Source organism: Mastigoproctus giganteus, chromosome 6 (genome assembly GCF_048544385.1).
Source record: "Mastigoproctus giganteus isolate SK-2022 chromosome 6, ASM4854438v1, whole genome shotgun sequence".
In the NCBI taxonomy this organism is placed as follows: Eukaryota; Metazoa; Arthropoda; class Arachnida; order Uropygi; family Thelyphonidae; genus Mastigoproctus; species Mastigoproctus giganteus.
The window spans coordinates 130,835,633-130,856,038 of record NC_143580.1 but is presented as its reverse complement, the minus strand read 5'-3'; the positions used below and the strand labels follow the sequence as shown (position 1 = coordinate 130,856,038).

Genomic DNA, 20,406 nt, shown 5'->3' with positions numbered 1-20,406 from the left:
CAGTTGTTAAATGGCTCTCTGTTTTCTAACTTCTCCGCTAATGCTGGTGCTTCCCGAGGTTCAGTTCTTTCTTCCACCCTTTTCCTTCTAATGTTATTAATGACCTTCTACTGACTGGAAATCCTGTCCATAATTTTTCTGATGATAGCCCACAACATTCCACCTAACCCTTACCCTACACAAACAGCTTTGATATCAGCTGTCAAATTCTTCAGTACAACAAAGATCTATCCCTTTTACGCTACTCTCTAGATTGACCTCCTTTCACATGTATTTTCTGAAAATTACACTAACGAAATTCAAATCTAATGTCGATGGGTATCTTCTGTCTTCTCATCCTTCAACCGATGCACAGTACTGAATACTGTTAGTTCTAATACTTTTGTGTTTGGAGGTTTCATAAAAAAAATGCATATGTGCATGTGTATTTATACATATATATATATAAAGTATGCAAGCAACACTGTACAATAATACATGAGAAAACCTGTCTTTCATTGATGTATAATGTTTCGAACAAATGGTTTAGAGGCAGATGACAGTTAATTTTGAGTGATAGTGCAGATATGTGCAAGAATCTCTCCAACTGTAGAGGAGATTCCTGAAAAGTACCACATTTGGCAAAAGATTAATAATATCCTGTACACAGAATAGTAACAACAGTTTGAGAACAAGATTGTTCTCGAGATTGTTCAGAATTCTCTTAACTTTTTTTTTTTTTTTTTTGGAAGAATCTTGTTAAATCACCCCTTATCATAACTATCCTTGGATGTTGTAGCGGCCCCACGAAAGTCAAATGAATCCACCAAATTGAAACAAAGGCAAAGTTTATCAGTAGAATTTCCACAAACTTCATTAGAATTTTGATGTCAAAGGTCTCTAGTTTAAGCATGAACCAGTTTGCCTGTGTCTTCAGGAGACTTATTTAAAAGCAACTGAAAACCCACCCCTCAAGAATTGTATGATCATTTGTAAAGGTAGGATGTTGGATGATTAGCATTAGCATTAGCATTAGTAGAGGCATATGATGCAAGAAAGCAAGCTTATTCAGCATCAGCCCAAAAAAAAAAAAAAAAAAAAAACCCTCTCCCATTTCACCCCTCCGTTCGTTCGAAATACCTGTCCAGTTGAGCTTTAAATTTGTTTAGGCTATCAACTTCAACAACAAGTGATGGAAGTCGGTTCCACCAACCAACCACCCGCTGGCCAAAGGCAAATTTCCGCACATCTATCCGACATCCGTCCTTCCTCAATTTGAATTTATGCCCTCTGAGGTGATTATTCTGAGAAAGATGAAGAATCCCATTGGCATTGAGCATGCTCAAACCATTCAAGGCCTTATACACCTCTATCAGATCACCTCGCCGGTGCCTAGTCTCCAGACTCTGTAATTTGCAAAACTTAAGCCTTTCTTCGTAAGAGCAACCCTTTGTTCCATTTACTAATCTTGTTGCCCTTCTCTGTACCCGTTCCAGCAGCTCTACATCCTTCTTGAAATGAGGCCTCCAGACCTGTATACAGTACTCAATATGTGGCCTAACCATTGCCTTATACAAGGGAATAATCACCTCCTTATCCCTGCTAGAAAAATTCCTGTATATCATTGACAAGACACCATGAGCTACTCTTGCAGCTCGTCTGCACTGCTCAGAGAACTTCATATCTCCCTGCACAGGTCCTTTTCATTTCATACCCCCAGGTCCTTTTCATTCTCCACCTCTGTCAGTGTGGTACCGCAGAGTTGATACGTTGCTCTGGGGTTACTACACATAGCAGAATCACCATTATTGTAGATTATCATACCTCCATTCAACAGATCCTTCTTATTACTGTAAAATAGTATTTGACAGTAATATTGATGTAGGGTTTCTCCTAACTGCCTATTCCATATATTTGCCATCTGGGTCTGACATCTTCCAGGCATGTCTTGACAAGGCGCCTCCGTAGCCAGGTGGGAAGGAGCAGCAGTGCGTAGCACACGCTTCTTGATTAGACTGGGGTTCGAGCCCATCACCACCAAAGACGGAGGATGCGGAAAGGTCAGGGAATGACCACCACATATCCCAGAGCAATATGGCCTTAGTTGCTAATGCTCCCAAAAACCAAATAACAACAACAACATGTCTTGACAAGAATTGTAATCTAAGAATAACATACCAACTGTGTAGTACAACACTCGGTGTAGGGGACATTGAAAAAGATGTGCAGTCAGACATGGAGCTTTCTGAGCAGTGCAGACGTGTCAGGACAGCTCATGGTGTTTTATCAATGATATGTAGGAATTTTTCCAGCAGGGAAAAGTAATTATTGCACTGTATAAGGCAATGGTTATGCCATATCTTGAGTACTGTGTACAGGTCTGGAAGCCTCATTTTAGGAAGGATGTTTCTGTTGGAGCAGAGAAGGGCAACATTGGCACATATAAGAAACACTAGGCACATATGGGAAGGACGTCTGAATGAGGTGCTTAAGGCTTTTAATGGATTGAGTAAGCCAAATGTTGTGATGGCATCCTTCCTCTTGTTCAGACAATATACACTAGGCACCTCTGAGGAGATCTGAATGAGGTGCTTAAGGTTTTGAATGGATTGAGTAAGCCAAATGTTGTGATGGCATACTTCCTCTTATTTAGACAACATACATGAGGAGACATACATTTAAATTGAGGAAGAGCAGTTGGAGGATAGATGTGTGGAAATTTGTTTTCACCAGTGGGTAATTGAAATAAATTTAAGGAGGAACTAGAGAAATTATTACAGGTGTCAGACGGGTAATGTCGGATTTTTTAAATTTTTTATTTTCGCTGATAAATCTATTTCACAGCTGCCACCCCTGTTGTCATCTTGCGTAATTTTAATGATTTGTGCGAGTGTTGGTATTAATGAAAGTGATCATGTAATAGAGCATATCTTGGACCATAAACAACCTCTCCATTTTAAACACGGGGACCAGTGCATACTTTTACCAACCAGCATGTGGTTTACTGCCATTAATTTGTCCTTCCCTCTTCTGATTATTTACATGAGAAGTAGAAGAATTACTTCTGCTACTACACAGCCTTCTTTCCCTCTATTGGGGCACCAAGGAGAGAGTTTGAACAAGCTGGCTGGAATTGCATGCCTACAAACAGCTGGCATACTAATTCATTCACAGTGAGGCAGATATCAATCAGTGATGGAGTTGCACATGTCGCAAGGTATGGTCCATGCAGGGTTACACACAATTCCACAAATGTCTCTATGATTTCTGTCTTTTCCAAAACTGTAGTGCTCCTCTGACTGCATGCAGCTAGGAGTGCACAAAATTGAGTATGGGACCATTTCAGATGCTAACCCACCACTGAAAATCTTATGGCATTTAAACATGCTTGTATCCAAGCTTGCCATGTTAGATGTCAGAGTTGGGAGAACTTTGGGTCCATTTTGCATCAACTGTAACCCAGTTCTGAAGTTGTGTGGAATTAGAAAAACAAGGGGCAAATATCCTTTGTACCCTTCACAAGTCCTCCTGGTGTAGTGGAGGTTCAATTTCAGATCGATCTGAAATTGCTGATGCATTAGGGAAGCATATGCACATATTTCGGGAAGAACATCTTATCCTTGTGTTTTTCTGATCATGAAAGAAAGGGATCAGTTTCTGTGTTAAAGAATACATGAACCATATACAGTAAACCCCCGCTATTCGCAGGGGTTACATTCCTGAGAAATGTCACGAATGCCGAAAACTGAGTTATGGCTCCCATAGTAATAAAGGGGTTCCATTCCAAAGTATGAAATATATAAGAAAAACTAGTCTAAAATTTTGTCTATTTATGTATTACATGTACCTTCATAATATGACTATGTACATAGACAGTACATAGTGAAATGCAAGCATATGGTATCGAAATGAAAATAAGAAACAATTTAATATTAAATGTACTATTTATTAGAAATTTCAAACAAATCTTTCAAACCAGCGCCTTTGCTAGCTAAAAAACTTATCCCGCCAGTGCTATCACCAGTTTCGCTAAAGGGTTGATAAAGGAGTTTTGCCTTTTCACGAATGATGAGTGAACTTAACAGAATTTTATTTTGAGTTCGGTCTTCTATCCACAGATTTAAAGCTTTTTCCATTTTTTCTAATTTAACATCACGAGTTACAGAGCAAATTTTTGAAGCAATTAGCGTGTTTTCACGGACACTGCGGAGGATTTTTTCTTCCGATTTTTTGATTGATCGTACCCTTGATTCATTTTATAATGTTTTGCCACTGAGGAGACACTTTCACCATTAGAAATTTTATCTAACTCAATTTTATTCGCTAATGTCATCACCTTCTTTGATGTTTTCACATTTCCCTTGTTATTCATAGCCATATTTTTGTACGGGTTAGAAAGAACTTGTCCACAATAAAGTCACTTTCTTCCGTTAACACACTCGAAAAAGTCTGTTTTACACTGCAAAACGGTAGATTTATCATTTTTGTAAGCATATCAATTTATAAATTGATAAATTTAATCAATTTACAAGCATATAAATTAAAAGCAAACAACGAAACCTTCCATGACAAGCGCATAACACATACTGAACAAGGATTAGCGAGAAACATCCACACTCGCAATTTTGTCTCCCCCCCCCACTGAGCGCTGTTTTGACTGTGAAAGATAATTTTACGCCCATGTTTTTTTATGGCGGAAAATATTCACGGCGCTTTAAAATTCACATTTTTTAGGTTTCATTTTATATTAAATTGGCGATCACGAAACCGCGAATAGCGGGGGTTTACTGTAATTGGCCTTAAAGAACTAGAGATGTCTCTTCCTAAAGCTGGTACAATTGGACCAGACACCCCTCAATTATGAAATGATAGGACATCTTTTCTTGATAGCTATGGATCATTTACTTTGCTTGTTCAATTGTATATTTCTTGAAAGAGACTTTCTGGACTTCTAGCATAAGGCAATTGTCTCAAGCAGTCATTGACCTGTAGCCTTAATTAGCTGTTCTTGTAAAGTTCTGGAACATGGTTAATTAATGCTCATCTGTTATGGTGCTTAGAAGAAAATGAGCTGCTTTCCAAAACACAACGTGGAAGAACATATTTACTGTGTGTCACACAATTGGACTTGAAACGTACAAAGCATGGCAGTTAAGTTCTTGGACTGGTGCTGTTACAGTCATGTTCGATGAATCTCAAAATAAATGGAAGTGGTAAGTTCAAATTTTCTCCAACAGAAGGTGGTATAGAGATTGTCTAGTAGACTGACAGGTTGCAAATAACAACCAGTTTCGTTAGTAGCAATAATATTCCTTGTCATGATTTTTAAATAGAGTAATGAAGGAATATAATTTTTATTTTTATCAAACTGGGAAAATCTGCAAACTTACTGTCATGCCAGTATGTTTGAATGGTATAAATGGTTCAAATATGGATGTTCGCAATAACCCAAAAAATCTGTCAATCTCTCAAATTGAGGACAGTTGCAAAAGTTTTGGAAATTGTGGCAAGAGATCACCTTTTGATACTCAGTATGATGGCTGATGAGTTGAATAAGGAGATGATTTATCAAAATCCACATGAAGATTTAGAGAAAAGGAAGGTCTGTGCAAAATTGGTGCCATACAGCCTGATGGATGAGCAGAAGCAACAAAGAGTGTCATCATGTGAAGCCTTCATCCAGACTTGCCAAGACAATGTTAATTTCCTCAACTGTATTGTCACTGGAGATGAGTGTTAGGTGTTTCATTACACACTAGAGATGAAGCACCAGAGCTTGCAGGGGACTTAAAAATCATCACCAATTCCCAGAAAGTTTTGTTTACCATAGTCCAGGATTAAGATGATGCTGGTAATGTTTTTTGACAAATGGGGTGATTCACTTGAAGGGGACAAAGTCAGTGCTGTGTTCTACGTACAGGTGCTTCAAGGACTATTGAAGCACATTTTCTGGGTGAGGTTGCAATTTCAAGAGATAAGCAGATGGTTCTTTGTTGCCCAACATTGCCACTGCCCATTCTCAATTCCACACTTGTTGGGAAGACATTTCTGATGTACAGGTCAACCATCCACCTGCTTTCCCAATCTAGCCCCACTGGACTTTTCCAAGGTGAAAAACCCTCAAAGGAAAGAGATTTTGGGATGTCGAGGATGTAAATAAAAATGTAACTGCCAAACTGAAACAGCTCTTTGGACAGCTGCTGGCTCTTATCAGAAACTTTTAGAACTGTGTAATAAGTGCATTCAATCAGGTGGTGATTATTTTGAATAAAAAATATATATTTTAAAATATATAAAGTACATAATAAAATATATATATAAATATGTATGTATATATATATATATATATACCTATCCTTTTATGTTCAGGAAAGAAAATTGAAAAAAAAAAAAATATATATATATATGCAGGCAATCCCTGTATAACCAGGTTTGAGAATTGCGGGAAATCTCACATAACATAGTATTTTTGAGCTTTTGTACTGGGAAAACCCTGCTATTATGTTAGATGTAATTTTCAACAATTCCATTCTTTTTTGTGAGTCCCTGCTGTTGACTCACTAGTCGTTATTGCCTTCGTGATATTTTTCTAAAGCACATTTCCGGAGGTCATTACCATAAAACAATAAAAACAATTTGCAGTTTCCAGTTTATTGGTCTTTTCTGTTAGTGTAATCAGTTATAATTGGATAGTAAACTCAATCTTATTGCATTAGTATATTTATTGCATAAGCTTAGTATAGTATATAATATAATATTGTCAATCAATCAGTAAAATCTATTAATCTTGTTAAACTTCATTGTCAATTAAATTGTACTTTTTAACTAAATACATATAATGACTTAGATTACAAACGTAACATAATTAATTAATACATAACTTGATACGGAAGTAATATAAACGGAACTCGTAGATAATACTCAATACTGAAAAATATATAAAGCGTTATAACTGTGTTGGGATACAAGTTTAGGGTTATAATTTTGTACTGAAATTGAAATTTTAATGAAATTAAATCGAAATCATGACTTAGACCAGAGCAGCAAAGCAAAAGGCTCAAACTAATGGGAGTGCTGTGGCTCAGGGGAGAACTGAGGGGGACAGTTGCCCTCTGAATCACAGCCTTTTAAAATGCACTGCTTGCATGATGTTTTTGGAGCAATCGGGTACAGGACATGATATTGCAATGGGGGATGTCTTTAAGTGTGTGCGATGTAAGGAGTGTAAGGAAATCAAACAACTCAGCGTTGTTATAGGCCTATATGAGAGCTTGAAGGACAGAGTGGATGCCCTCGAAGGATCTAAATTGAGGGCCCATCAAGCTCTCAGCTGCCCACATCAACGCCAGAGCTTGCACTTGATCATCACGCAACACAGCGGCAAGCCCCAAGGCAGAATTCGCTGGTCCCACAGTAACTAGTAGTTGTTGGTGACTCTATCGTCAGGGAAATGGGAACATGCTTTGTAAAAAGGATAGGTGGAACAGGACCAGGGTATGTCTGCAAGGGGCAAAGGTTGATGACGTTGTAGAGTGGATATCATCTTCTAAGGGCACAAAAGGTGATATAGTAGGAGATCGTCAGAATTACTTAACAAGTACAGGTCACTGAAAAAAAGCCATAAATTAGGGTTGAATTTGAAAGTGTCGGCAACTCTGCCCAGACACGATAGGAGGGAGTATATGATGAGAGCCTTGTTGATCAATTCGGCCCTGGAAAGATTGTGCAAGGCTCAAGGTGTAGAATTTTTTCAGCCTGGCCTGTACTTGTTAACAGGAGAGACTGCTTCTACAGGGATGGGATACACTTAAATAGAAAGGGTGCAAGAATATTTGCTGATGCTATCGAGGCAGTGAGGCAGTGTTAGATGGGTCGGAGAACTGCTAGAATGGGGGGGGATACAAGGACTAAAATGTTAAAAGTAGCCACAGGCAGAGGTGAAGGTGATTCTTGCACAACTTCTATTAGAATAAGTAGCGACCTGGAGCGAGGGATGCTGGGGGTTTCAGGGACTGATGGCAGTCATCGTGAAACAGGTGGGTATATGAGATGTGTTAGGTTAACTAATTATAAGGATAGGTACATGTATACTTGCATGTATACCAATGCTAGAAGTATAGTAAATAAATTTGATGAATTTGAAGTGTTGATCAAGACATCAAAGGCGGATATTGTTTGGATGGCAGAGATGTGGTGTCACACAGATATAAGGAATGCAGAACTGGAATTTGGGGAGTACAATGTGTACAGAAAGGATAGGAAGGGAGGAGGTGTTGTGCTGTTAATTAAGAAAAACATAAAATCAAAAGAAGTGAAGCCAGTCGACATCGCTGGAAAGTGCAGTGTCGAGTCAGTTTGGTGTGACATAAGCATTGGGAAATCAAAATTAAGAATAGGAGTGTGCTATAGGCTTAATGACTCTGATGAGTATAATAAAAAACTGTACAGGAAATAGAGTGGGCCAGTAAATCAGAGAGTCTTATAATGGAGGATTTTAATTTCCCAGATATTGACTGGAATTTGTGGGTTGGTCACTCTCACACTACAAAGGATTTTGGGGATTTATTGGATGATTGTTTTCTACATCAGCATGTTCAGTAGGCAACTAGAGGGGGAGTAATACTCTTGATCTGATTATCAGTAGTGATTCTTCATGCATTAAGAATCTGCAGATAAAGGAACTACTAGGTGGCAGTGATCACAGTGTGCTCAAGTGGGATTTACTCAAAGAGGTAACTACCATCAGGGGTAAAGGGAAGGGTTTTTGCTTTCGTAAAGGCGACTATGATGGTCTTAGACAGTATTTAAATTCTATACAGTGGGACCAACTGATGATGTTACCAACAGGAAATTCCAAATAGGAAGCATTCAAAGAACTTTTCTTGGAAGCTACTAGGCTTTAAATACCAACTAAGAAATATTGTTCAAGGTTTAGGCCTAAATGGATGTCAGACGAACTAATGAGACATATGGCAGAGAATAAAAATGCATGGGATACATATAAATTAATGGGTGACATGGAAGCATATGATAGATATAAGCTGGTCTGTAACCAAGTCACAAAGGAGATTAGGCAGGCAAAGGCAGATTATGAGAAATCCTTGGCAAAGGATGCAAAGAAAAACAGAAAAGGGTTCCTTACCTATATAAACTCTAGAAGGAAAGGGATGAATCAGATTGATCCACTGGATATTGATGGTTCAACAGTTGAGGATCCTGCTCAGGTGGCTAACAAACTAAACGAGTATTTTGCATCTACATTCATACATGAGGAGTTACTCAGGAAGGGGAATGCCAGAGGTGAAGTAAACTCTGGCAGTGAGCTAGATGATTTTGTAATAACTGAGAGGAAAGTGGAGGAGAAATTGTTGAGGATAGACATAAAAAAGGCACCTGTGGTGGATGGGATCTATCGAGTTATATTAAAGGAGGCAGCAAAGGAAGTAAACAAACCCTTAGCCATAATTATGAGAGCTTCTTTGGACTCAGGGGAGGTACCCATAGACTGGAGATGTGCAAATGTGACCCCAATTCACAAAGGAAAATCAAAGGCTGATACAAGTAATTATAGACCTGTGAGTTTAACTTCTGTTCCAGGAAAATTAATGGAGGCACTGGTTAAAGAAGCACTGCAGGGTCATCTATGCAAGACTTCAGTCATAGCTCGGACACAGCATGGTTTTGTTAAGGGAAAGTCTTGCTTGACCAATTTGATTGGATACTATGATGCAGTCACAAAAGAACTGGAAGCAGGGAATGACTTTGATATTATATACTTGGATCTTAGAAAGGCTTTTGATACTGTTGCACATGGAAGACTGCTGCACAAATTGGAGCAGTGTGGCATTGGAGGCAAATTTCTGCTATGGATAAAGGGGTGGTTGAGGTGGAGAAGACAGAGAGCAGTAATCAATGGACACTGCTCATCGTGGACTAATGATATTAATGGAGTCCCTCAGGGTTCAGTATTCGGTCCATTGTTTTCTGTATTTATAAATGATACTGATGATGGTATATCAAACTTAATGTCCAGTGCAAAGGACACTAATGACAGTATGCTGCTGCAACAGGATCTAGAAAGGTTGAGCAGATGGGCTGAGAGGTGGCAAATGAATTTTAACATTGACAAATGTAAAGTGCTACATATGGGAAGCAGTAACCGCAGAGCAACTTATCAACTCTGTGGTACTACACTGACAGTAGTAGAGAACGAAAAGGGCCTGGGAGTAATTGTGCAGGCAGATATGAAGTTTTCTGAGCTGTACAGACGGTCTGCAAGAGTAGCTTGTGGTGTGTTGTCAGTGATATACAGGATTTTTTCCAGCAGGGATAAGGAGGAGATTATCCCCTTGTACAAGGCAATGGTCAGGCCACGCCTTGAGTACTGTATAGAGGTCTGGAGGCCTCATTTTAAGAAGGATGTAGAGCTGTTGGAATGAGTACAGAGAAGGGCAACAAGATTAGTGAATGGAACAAAGGGTTGCTCTTACAAAGAAAGACTTAAGTTTTGCAAATTACAGTGTGTGGAGACTAGGCACCGGCGAGGTGATCTGATTGAGGTGTATAAAGCCTTGAATGGTTTGAGCATGCTCAGTGCCGATGGGATTCTTCCTCTTCCTCAGAATAATCACCTGAGAGGTTATAAATTCAGATTGAGGAAAGACAGATGCAGGATAGATGTGCGGAAATTTGCCTTTAGCCAGCGGGTAGTGGGTTGGAACAGACTTCCATCCCTTGTTGAGGAAGTTGATAGCCTAAATAAATTTAAAGCTCAGGTGGACAGGTATTTCGAACGAATGGAGGGGTGAAATGGGAGTGGTGTTTTTTTTTTTTTTTTTTTTTTTTTGCTGATGCTGCATAAGCTTGCTTTCTTGCATCATATGCCTCTACTAATGCTAATAAGATTGCTTTTTTATGTGCATAACACGTTTATTATTTCTTTTTTATTTAATTGTGTATATGTTTATTTATTAAGTTATTTTTCTTTTTATTTTATATTTTAGTTTTATGTTTTATTAGTTTAATTTTTGCAAATCTCTGAACTCCATTTCTTTACAGCACATATAATTTCCGAACACGTATCGTCTAGGAGTGTCAGTGTTGTTGTTATTTGATCCTTTATTTCATGTTATATACATTAAATAAGTTGCCAGAAGTCTCCTTGATAAGAATTAATACAATTCAAATTTGTATTTTGTCTGTGTATTGCTTGGCTTGAAAGCAAAAGGACGTTTCTCCAATTTTTTTTGTCCATGTAGGCATGAATTACATACATAGATAGATGGGTTTTCAAATGAAGATACATAGAATTAATATTATTAAAAATGCATCTAATAGAAATTAATGATTTGGGACAATTTCATTAGCTGTCTGTGCAGATACTCCCTTTAATACCACTGTGGAGGTAGCTAAGGTAGTTGTATGGCAGTGTCACAGCTGTGTAAAATATAAAAATGTTTTCTGGAAACAAGTCGAGGAGAGACTGTATTTGCAAAATTTGAAAAAAATTTAGTTATGTAGTGTACATTTCAATTCTTGCTAATAACCATAACTAAATATTCTGTTTATACCACCAAGACCCAAAGGAGAAGTACCTGCAGACTTTATACTAGTTTTGACTTCTTGTTATCTTGAATATTTAAGAAATAACAGGGAAGGGTCTTTGCATAAAATCACTAAAATCAGAAGTAAGATTCAAGCAAACAGTTGCCTATTTAAGTGTAACACTCTGTATATAGCATATCACCATTGAGTGATAATTTAGATTCATCCAATATAACTTTCTTCTGTGCCATTAAGGTTGTCCCCCCCCTCACCGGTCGTGGTTTTATGTTATGAATCACTTGGTATTCCATAAAAAAATGGCTTGGCATTCCATAAAATATGTGCAGTTGTTACATAAAGTTAGTTACAATTCATTTAATAATTTTGAAAGAACAATATTTCTCATTTATTGGGCATCTTCCACATCCTTTTTTAACAATATAATAGGGAGATCTGCATATGTGTAGTTAACAATAATTGTGTTAGATTCTGTATATCAGGTGTATTTTATAATCTTGTAATTTTAAGATTAATTTCTCTTCTTTTACAGATGGAAAATATTTCCTGTAACTGGTGAGTATGTTTTTGGTTCTTTTGTGCACATTTTTGAAATATTCTGCTAATTGATATATGATTTATGATATATAATTGTAAAAGGCACAGGTACCAGGTGTCTTTCACGGTTCACTAAGCAATTCTGGTGGATGAACAATATTCACTGCATTTTATACAATGTCCTTATATACAGTGTGAGTAAGTAAATTTTTAAAGTTTGGTTGCAGAACAACCCATAAGAAAATGTCAGAAAAGTTACTTAAAATAATAAAATATTCAGGACTGCACGTGTTAGTAACCCAAAATTACTCTCTAAATACATCTAAGGGTGTGATTATTTGATGATTAAAGGTGGGGAATAGTCATGGCATTTCAGGTATGAGTAATGCTTGATAGTTATGTGTACAGCCTGTGGTATGTATTCAGTGGTGAGCTATAGTGGGCTCGTGAGGGCCTATTGTTTTTTTTTTTTTTTTTTTTTGAAAATCTGTGAGCCTATTGGTCAAACGATCATTTATTTTACAAATGAAATGCTGAATTCAATTATTGAGCATCCAGAGCTGGAACTACTGTGGGGAGAGCAGGGCCCCATCCCCAGCATTTCAGTAGCGCATTCGGCTAGTTGTGTTTTAAACTTGCTTCATTTTTGATTTAATTGCAGTCAGACCTCTGTTTAACGAACTTCTTTATAGCAAATATTTTTGAATTCCCCTTGGTAATTAAATTTAAAATAGTTTCCGTAGAACAAAGAAAATTTCCATGTAACGAACAGATTATGAGAGACTTAACTTTCTACGCATTGTTCCCACCTCTGGCCTTTAGACAGAAAGTGCAGATTAAGGGTTAAAGGGATTACCGTTCCATAATGTTATTGGTGCCCATAAAACCTATGCAGCCACCTATCCTACCTACTGAGAAGTTGCCCTAGTCAGTATGCTTTCCATAGCCAGTCAGAAGATTAAGATGAATTCCCAACATGGATAATAACCTCTGGTCAGCCTGTGTTGTGGCTCACTTGTACACTGGAAAGCAGTCATCTGTTTTTCTGAGAAGTGAGTGATCCATGCCTTTTAGTAAATTTCTTCTACCTAAGTTTACATGGTTACAGTAGCTGAATATCCAAGTGTATTTTAGACAGTTTGGACAGTATTCAAGAACTAGTGACAGTAGCGACATTGAAGGGGGAATGAGGGCAACTAAGATATTAAATAAACATTTCTGAAGATAAAATGTTGGTAGATTTGGAAGCTGCGTCATGGCCTTTACTGTGAAGAAAATTTCCAAAATATAATAGCATACAAGCAATAATTTTTTAAAAAAAAACCTGTATGCATTATATCACCAATCTCCAAAAAACCAGCGCTTTAAGGAGAATTGCTAAAGAACTTGATGTGAAAATCATAAAGATCAGTAGTGTGTTCGGGACCCAATAGGCAACTTTTAGCTTGCGGACAGCATTTGTGGTTTGGAGCAATTATCTCGCTTGGTGCAAACATTTTGAATCAGAAAGTTAAATTCGGGATTATTAAACTGACTTTTAAATCTGGAATTTCTTAATGATGAGCATCCTGCAGGAGCTCTCTTACCTTTCAGAAGCTTTACAAAGTTGCAGCATCGCTATAGTAAAAGCAGATATATTAATTATTCTAACTATCAATGGTATTGTTAATTTGAAAAATTCTGAAGGAAATAATGAAGCTAAAATTGAGAGCATGTTGAAGTCAAAAGAATTTAAAGGAATTAAAATCGAAAGTAAGAATACATTTTAAAAAATTACCTTGTGACAAGTTATTAAACTGCATTGTTTTATCCTTAAAGGATCAGTTATTAATGCAATCAAGTAATTTTAAATTAAATAAAGAAAATAATGATATCATTGACTACGAGGAATTGAAAAAATTTTTAAATATATGCTACCCGGAAATGTGGGATATAGAAGAACTTTTGTCTCTATGGCAAGAGAGTGAAAAACAAATAAGAAATTTAAGTTTTCTAATAAAATATGAAATAAAAATTAATAATTTTGGAGATTTTGTTGAAAACAGTTTATCTTTAAAATCGAATGAAATTCCATTTTCAATTAAAAAAATCAGAAATATCCTTGAAACCATTGCAATTAACTGTGCTGAAGCTGAGTGAGCTTTAAGCATAATGAATAATATTGTAACAATAAAAAGAACATCTTTGACAATTAAACATATTGCAGATATGATGACCATACATCTAAATGGAAAACCATTGTTTCAATTTGATCCAGATTGTTATGTCAAATCTTTCCTCCGTAATCATGGCTCAGCTATTGAGCAAAACAGAAGATCAACAACAAATATTAATAATATTGATATTTGTAAATTCTATATGGCAATTTTTAGAATAAATTTTTCTTGAATGCTGTATTTGTGTAATAATTTTTTTCATGTAGTCTGTGAATTTTGTGTTTGTTTTCTATGTAATATTTGTTTTATATTGTAGAATGTTTTGTGATAGTTTTACATTATTTGTGATATGGGAAATATTTCTTGTTATTTTTTATTGGCAATATTAAAATTGTATCATGAAAAAAAATAACTATTATATTTCTCTAGTTGTACAAAAAAGAAGAATAAAAAGTATCGCATGTTCCGTGCATGTATGGTAGATGGTTTTATGTGAAGCATTTTTTGCGTTTCATTTTTAGTTATTTTGATTTGTATGTATTGATTACAAAATAAAAGCTGTTGTATTGTAAATATTTTATTGATCATTCCCAAATTTCCATAATTTCTGGAAGGCAAGATACAATGAATTTATGATAACTAAAGTAGGAGACATATACTTGCGACTGCAACGTATCTAAATGTCTCCGGAAAACAGGGTCGATTGAAGTACCTGATCTTGTAGTTGAAATAACACACAGCTGTTGGGGGCACCTAAGAATGGAATGTAATGAAAATGCAAGACAATGAAAGAAATTTTTGACAAATATTTGTATTCATATGACAAATACTTGTATTGTTGCAATCATACTTACTGCAGTAGTAACTGCTGGAAGTATGATTGTGACATCATTCAATTCAGAATTTCTAAAAAGTTACAACTTGAGATATCGTACCAGTCAGAAAAAATGTCACCTGCTCTAATCACATGACAAGTGAGTTCTTGGCACAGACTAGTGGTATGAGCGTGAGAATGCCTCTGGCAGACGCTGCAGATGACACTACTTCTGTGCCTGATCAGATTTACTCGGTAGATACCCCCAAAGATGTTTCACGTCAAAAAGTTGGCAAAACTGCGAGATGATTATAGTTCAGCTGAGCATTGTCTTTTCTGTGCAGATACAAGGAGTTTGCCAATCTAAAACTCTCTTGGTGTGTGTTTCTACATGAAATTGAATCACTGAAAGAAATATGAGTTGTCTAGAGAGATAAATAAAACTGAGGACTTGTATCTCATAATCTTCCATATGATGCACTCCTCATTCAGACCTCAGTATCGAATAATCAATTGCAGACTGCTCTGGTTCAAAAGGACATTGCTTTATTGTGTGACTCTAATGTCAGAAAAATGGGAAGCACTTTTATGTAATATGGATAGGTGGATTGGAACCAAATTATGTCTGTCAGAAGCTAAAATTAATTATGTTACCAACACGTTATGAGATTTTAAGCAGAGTAAAGAGACCAATATTGTTCATATGGGAACTAATGAGCATTAACATGTTTGCTGGTTCAAGCATTAATGCTGCTCTGATATTTGCTATTCCTATTTTTTAATTTAATTTTCTCAATTTTCTTAATTTTCTTATCATTAGAATTAGTCAATTTATAATATATATATATATATAACAATTTGACCAGGTAACCTTTTTAAAGGGTCGTTGGTATTATGTCCAGCCACAGTATAACCGCGGTCATATTTGCACCAATAAAATCAATCAAACCATAGTAGCAACTTTCTCTAAATGCCATACTGCTCCAATATGTGCAACAGAATTAAAACCTTTGCTGAAATCCAAGTATATGATATCAAAATAATTTTTTACATCCAGTTCCTTTGTGATCAATGTCCAATCAGGTTATTCAGACAAGACTTCCCCTTAACAAACCCAAGCTGTGTCTGAACTATAACTGCAGTCTTACCTAGATGATCTTGTAATGCTTCTTTAACCAGTGACTCCACTATTTTCCCCGGAACAGAAGCAGAAGTTAAACTAACAGGTCTGTAATTACTTTTGTCACCCTTTGATCCCCATCCCTTGTGAATTGGAGATATATTTGCACATCTCCAGTCCGTGTGCCCCCCTCCAAATGCAAGGATGCTCGCATGATTACGGTTAAGAGTTTGCTTACTTCCTTTGCTGCCCTGCCTCCTTTAATATAACTGGATAGATCCCATCCACCCCAGATGACTTTCTTATGTTTAACTTCAATTTCTCCTCCACTTTGCTCTCAGTTTTTACAAAACCATTTAACTCCCTGTTAGAGTTTGATAAACGTCTGGCCTAAACTTCCCTACAGAATTCCTCATATGTGAATGTAGATGCAAAACACTCATTCAGTTTTATCAGCCACCTGAGCAGAATCATCGACAATCGAACCATCGTTATCAAGTGGACCAATCTGATTCATCCCCTATCTTTTAGTTTACATAAGTAAAGAAGTCTCTACTGTTTTTCTTTGCATCCTTTCCTAAAGATTTCTTGTAATCTGCCTTTGCTTTCCTAACCTCCTTTGTGACTTGATTACAGACTATCTTATATCTACTGTAGCCATCTGTGTCTCCTGATAATGGCGCCTCCGTGGGCAGGAGCAGAAGTGCATAGCACACGCTTCTTGATTAGACCGGGGTTTGAGTCCATGACCACCAAATACGGAGGATGCGGAAAGGTCAGGGAATGACCACCGCATATCCCCGGAGCAATATGGCCTTAGTTGCTAATGCTCCTAAAAACCAAATGACAACAACAACTCCTCCTGATAATTTATTTGCATCCCATTCATTTTTCTTCTCTGCCACAAGTCTCATTAGTTCATCTAACCTCCATTTAGGCCTGAACCTTGAACAGTATTTCTTGGTAGGTAGGAAAAGCCTAGTAGCTTCCAAGATTAATTCCTTGAATGCTCCCCATTTAGAATTTGTGATTGGCAACATTAGTTGGTCCCACTGTATAAAATTTAAAAACTTCCTGAGACCACTGTAGTCACCTTTATGAAATCAAAAACTCTTCTCTTTACTCCTGATGGTAGTTATATCTTCAAATAAATCCCACATCGATACATTGTGATCACTGTCACCTAGTGGTTTCTTTATCTGCAGATTCTTAATGCATGAGCAAACACTGCTGATAATCCGATCAAGAGTATTGCTCTCTCTGGTTGCCTCTTAAACATGCTGCTGCTGCAGAAAGCAATCATCCACTAAATCCACGAAATCTTACTAGTGTGTAAGTGACTAACCCACAAGTTCCAGTCTAAATCCCCATTATGTGACAATCCGATTTACTGGCCTACTCTATTTCTCTGTACAGTTGTGCATTGTACTCATCACAGTCATTAGGCCTATAATACACTCCTGTTCTCAGTTTTGCTTTCCCAGTGCTTATGTCACATGAAACTGACTCAACATTGAACTGTCCATCTATATCAACTGGATGCACTTCCTTAGGTTTCATGTGTTTCTTAACTAACAGCATGAATCCTCCTCCCTGTCTCTGATATCCCAACAATATCTGCCTTTTATGTCTTGACCAGTACCTCAAATTCATCCAAGTTATTTACTAAACTCCAAGCATTGGTCATGCATGTACCTATTCTTACTCTTAGCTACCCTAACACTGCCCATGTATTTACTTGTTTCTTGATGACTCCCAGCATTCCTTGAAATCCCCTGCACCTCAGTTTCCAGCAGCTGCTCATTCCAATAGAAACGATGCAAGAATCACTTTCACCTCTGCCTGTGGCTACTGATAATCTATTAGTCTGTGAATCCACCCCCCAAAAGCAGCAGTTTTCCAGCTTACCTAATACTGCCTCAGTAGCATCAGCAAATATTCTTGCACCCTTTCAATTTAAGTGTCCCATCTCTGTAGAAACAATCTCTCCTGTTAACAAGCACAAACCATGCTAGGAAAAATTCTATCCCGTGAGCCTTGCACAGTCTTTCCAGTGCTGAATTGATTGACAAAGCTCTCATCATATACTCCCTCTTATAGTGTCTGGGCAGAATTGCACACGCTTTCAAATTTTACCCTAATTAGCAATTTTTTTTGAACATTTACCTGTACTTGTTAAGTAAGTCTGCAGATCTTCTGCTCTTAATTAGTGCCATTGTGTTCAAATATCTCCCTTTTTGTCCTTAAAAGATCATATCTGCTCTACACCATCATCAAATTTTGCCCCTGGCAGACATACCATGGCCCTATTCTACCTATCCTTTTTGCACAATATATTTCCACTCTTCCTGACAATAGCATCACCGACAATAACTAGATCCTGTGGGACCAGTGCAATCTTGCCTGAAGATTGCAGCTGTGTTGCCTGATGCACAAGAGTGAGCTCTGGCATTAAGTTGGGAATTAAGATGGGGCCCCCATTTCAATTCCTTCTGAATCATCTACCCTACTCTTCAAACTCTCATAGACACCCATCAGAATGCTGAGTTGGTGCCTAATTTCTTAATACTCTCTGCACCTTGGACACGCAAAGACATCCTCCTTGGCTAGATCATGTTCTCTTCCAGAAAGGTCCACAAACATTTCACAAGTTGCACATTATTATGCTGTGATGCATCAGAAAATTTCCTCCCTTGAGTTCTCCCCAAGCCACAGCACTCTTGTACTTTGTGCATGTTGCTTCTCTGGTCTGGGCATGATTTCCACTTAAATACGATTTAATCAATTAACAATGAAAGTTAATAAGGTTAATAAATTTAATTGATTAATTGACTATATTATACTGTACTTGACTATACAATACTATACTAAGCTAACACAGTGATACATATTACACTATCTATTTTTTCAGTATACCTTACGCTATCTAGTTTTACTTTATACCTTAAGCAATCAAGTTCGAGATATACACTATCAAGTTACACTATATCATAATGATCACAATGTTAAATTAGTTATGTCCTTAGCTACATGCAAAGATATATGCCCAGAAAGTGATTTAAACCTTCAAACTGCTTATTTATTACAATTAAAACCTTACTATTCTTCAGTGCTACTGGTTATGTGCGATGATATACAATATTTAAAAAATAAGTTAACGAATGCTATTAAGCTTCTTTAATCTATTTGTAAAACTCAGATTAATATGTTAATTAATCAAATATATAGGATAAAATTTCTAAGAACACTTATACATTTGCAGGGGCTCAAGAAGTCTACATCCTCATACCTATATTGTTGATTCAATACATTTTGTATGGCAATTATCCCAGCAGTTTATTAGATAGACGATTTTGTTTAAGTTATTTCATACATGATTTTACTAGGATTAAAAAGAAAAAGAAAAAAAAAAAAAAAAAATAGGCAATTTTTGAATAACTTGGAAAAACAAATTTTATATCTGTATTTGTGAGAAATGTTCCTAATTTTGTTTGTTGTGATAGGTTTATTATTTTGGTCTAATACTGTAGTGAGGGAGGAGGGGTTTTGAGCTAGCAATCTGGCCCCATAAAAACTACACACTACTACAGAAACAACAAGTGAACCCCAGCGAATTAAACTATATTGGCACAAGGATACGAGCTCATCCCCTGTGATGATGTTGGATCAAAGCTGAAAGGAAGTCCAATCCCTGATGCAGATTGCTGAGTGCTAAAACCATCAAACAAATCAGAATGTGGAGTGTGCAGATGCTATACCAGTGTGGGAAGCTAGCATGACTGCTCCTTGAACAGTCTCCTTGAATCATCTTGGGCATCAGTGAAATGAGATGGATAGGAAGCAGCAGATTATACAGCAGTAGCAAGACCACTTGTACGCAGGACACAAAAACCAACATGTACATAGCATTGACATGATGCTAAGCAAGGAAGCAGCACGTGTGTTGAAACTAGTAAAGGAATACATCATCACGGCGAGGTTCAACTGAAGACACACCAAGAGTACTATCATCCAAGTGTATGCACCGACTGAGAATGCAGGTGAATCTGAAAAGGTCAAGTTCTATGATCAGCTACATGACACCATTGATGATATTTCTAGCCACGATGTCAGAGTACTCACCAGTGACATGAACACACAAATAGACAGCAATATACAGTGTCTGGAACATGTAATCAGCCTTAATGGTTCAGTTAAACAGATAAATGACAATGAAGCATGTTTACTTCTGTTTTTCT

At 37.0% G+C, this 20,406-nt stretch overlaps 1 protein-coding gene across 2 annotated transcripts in view; it reads left to right on the top strand.

Annotated features, from left to right (window-relative positions):
* The window catches only part of LOC150084582 (uncharacterized), a 214,045-nt gene that overhangs the window by 146,538 nt on the left and 47,101 nt on the right, over nucleotides 1-20,406 (top strand). For both annotated transcript variants that reach the window (XM_090375340.1, XM_090375339.1), the window contains exon 4: nucleotides 12,074-12,096. In XM_090375340.1, the coding sequence (XP_090231466.1) occupies nucleotides 12,074-12,096 (23 nt within the window). The remainder of the gene's footprint in view (nucleotides 1-12,073; nucleotides 12,097-20,406) is intronic.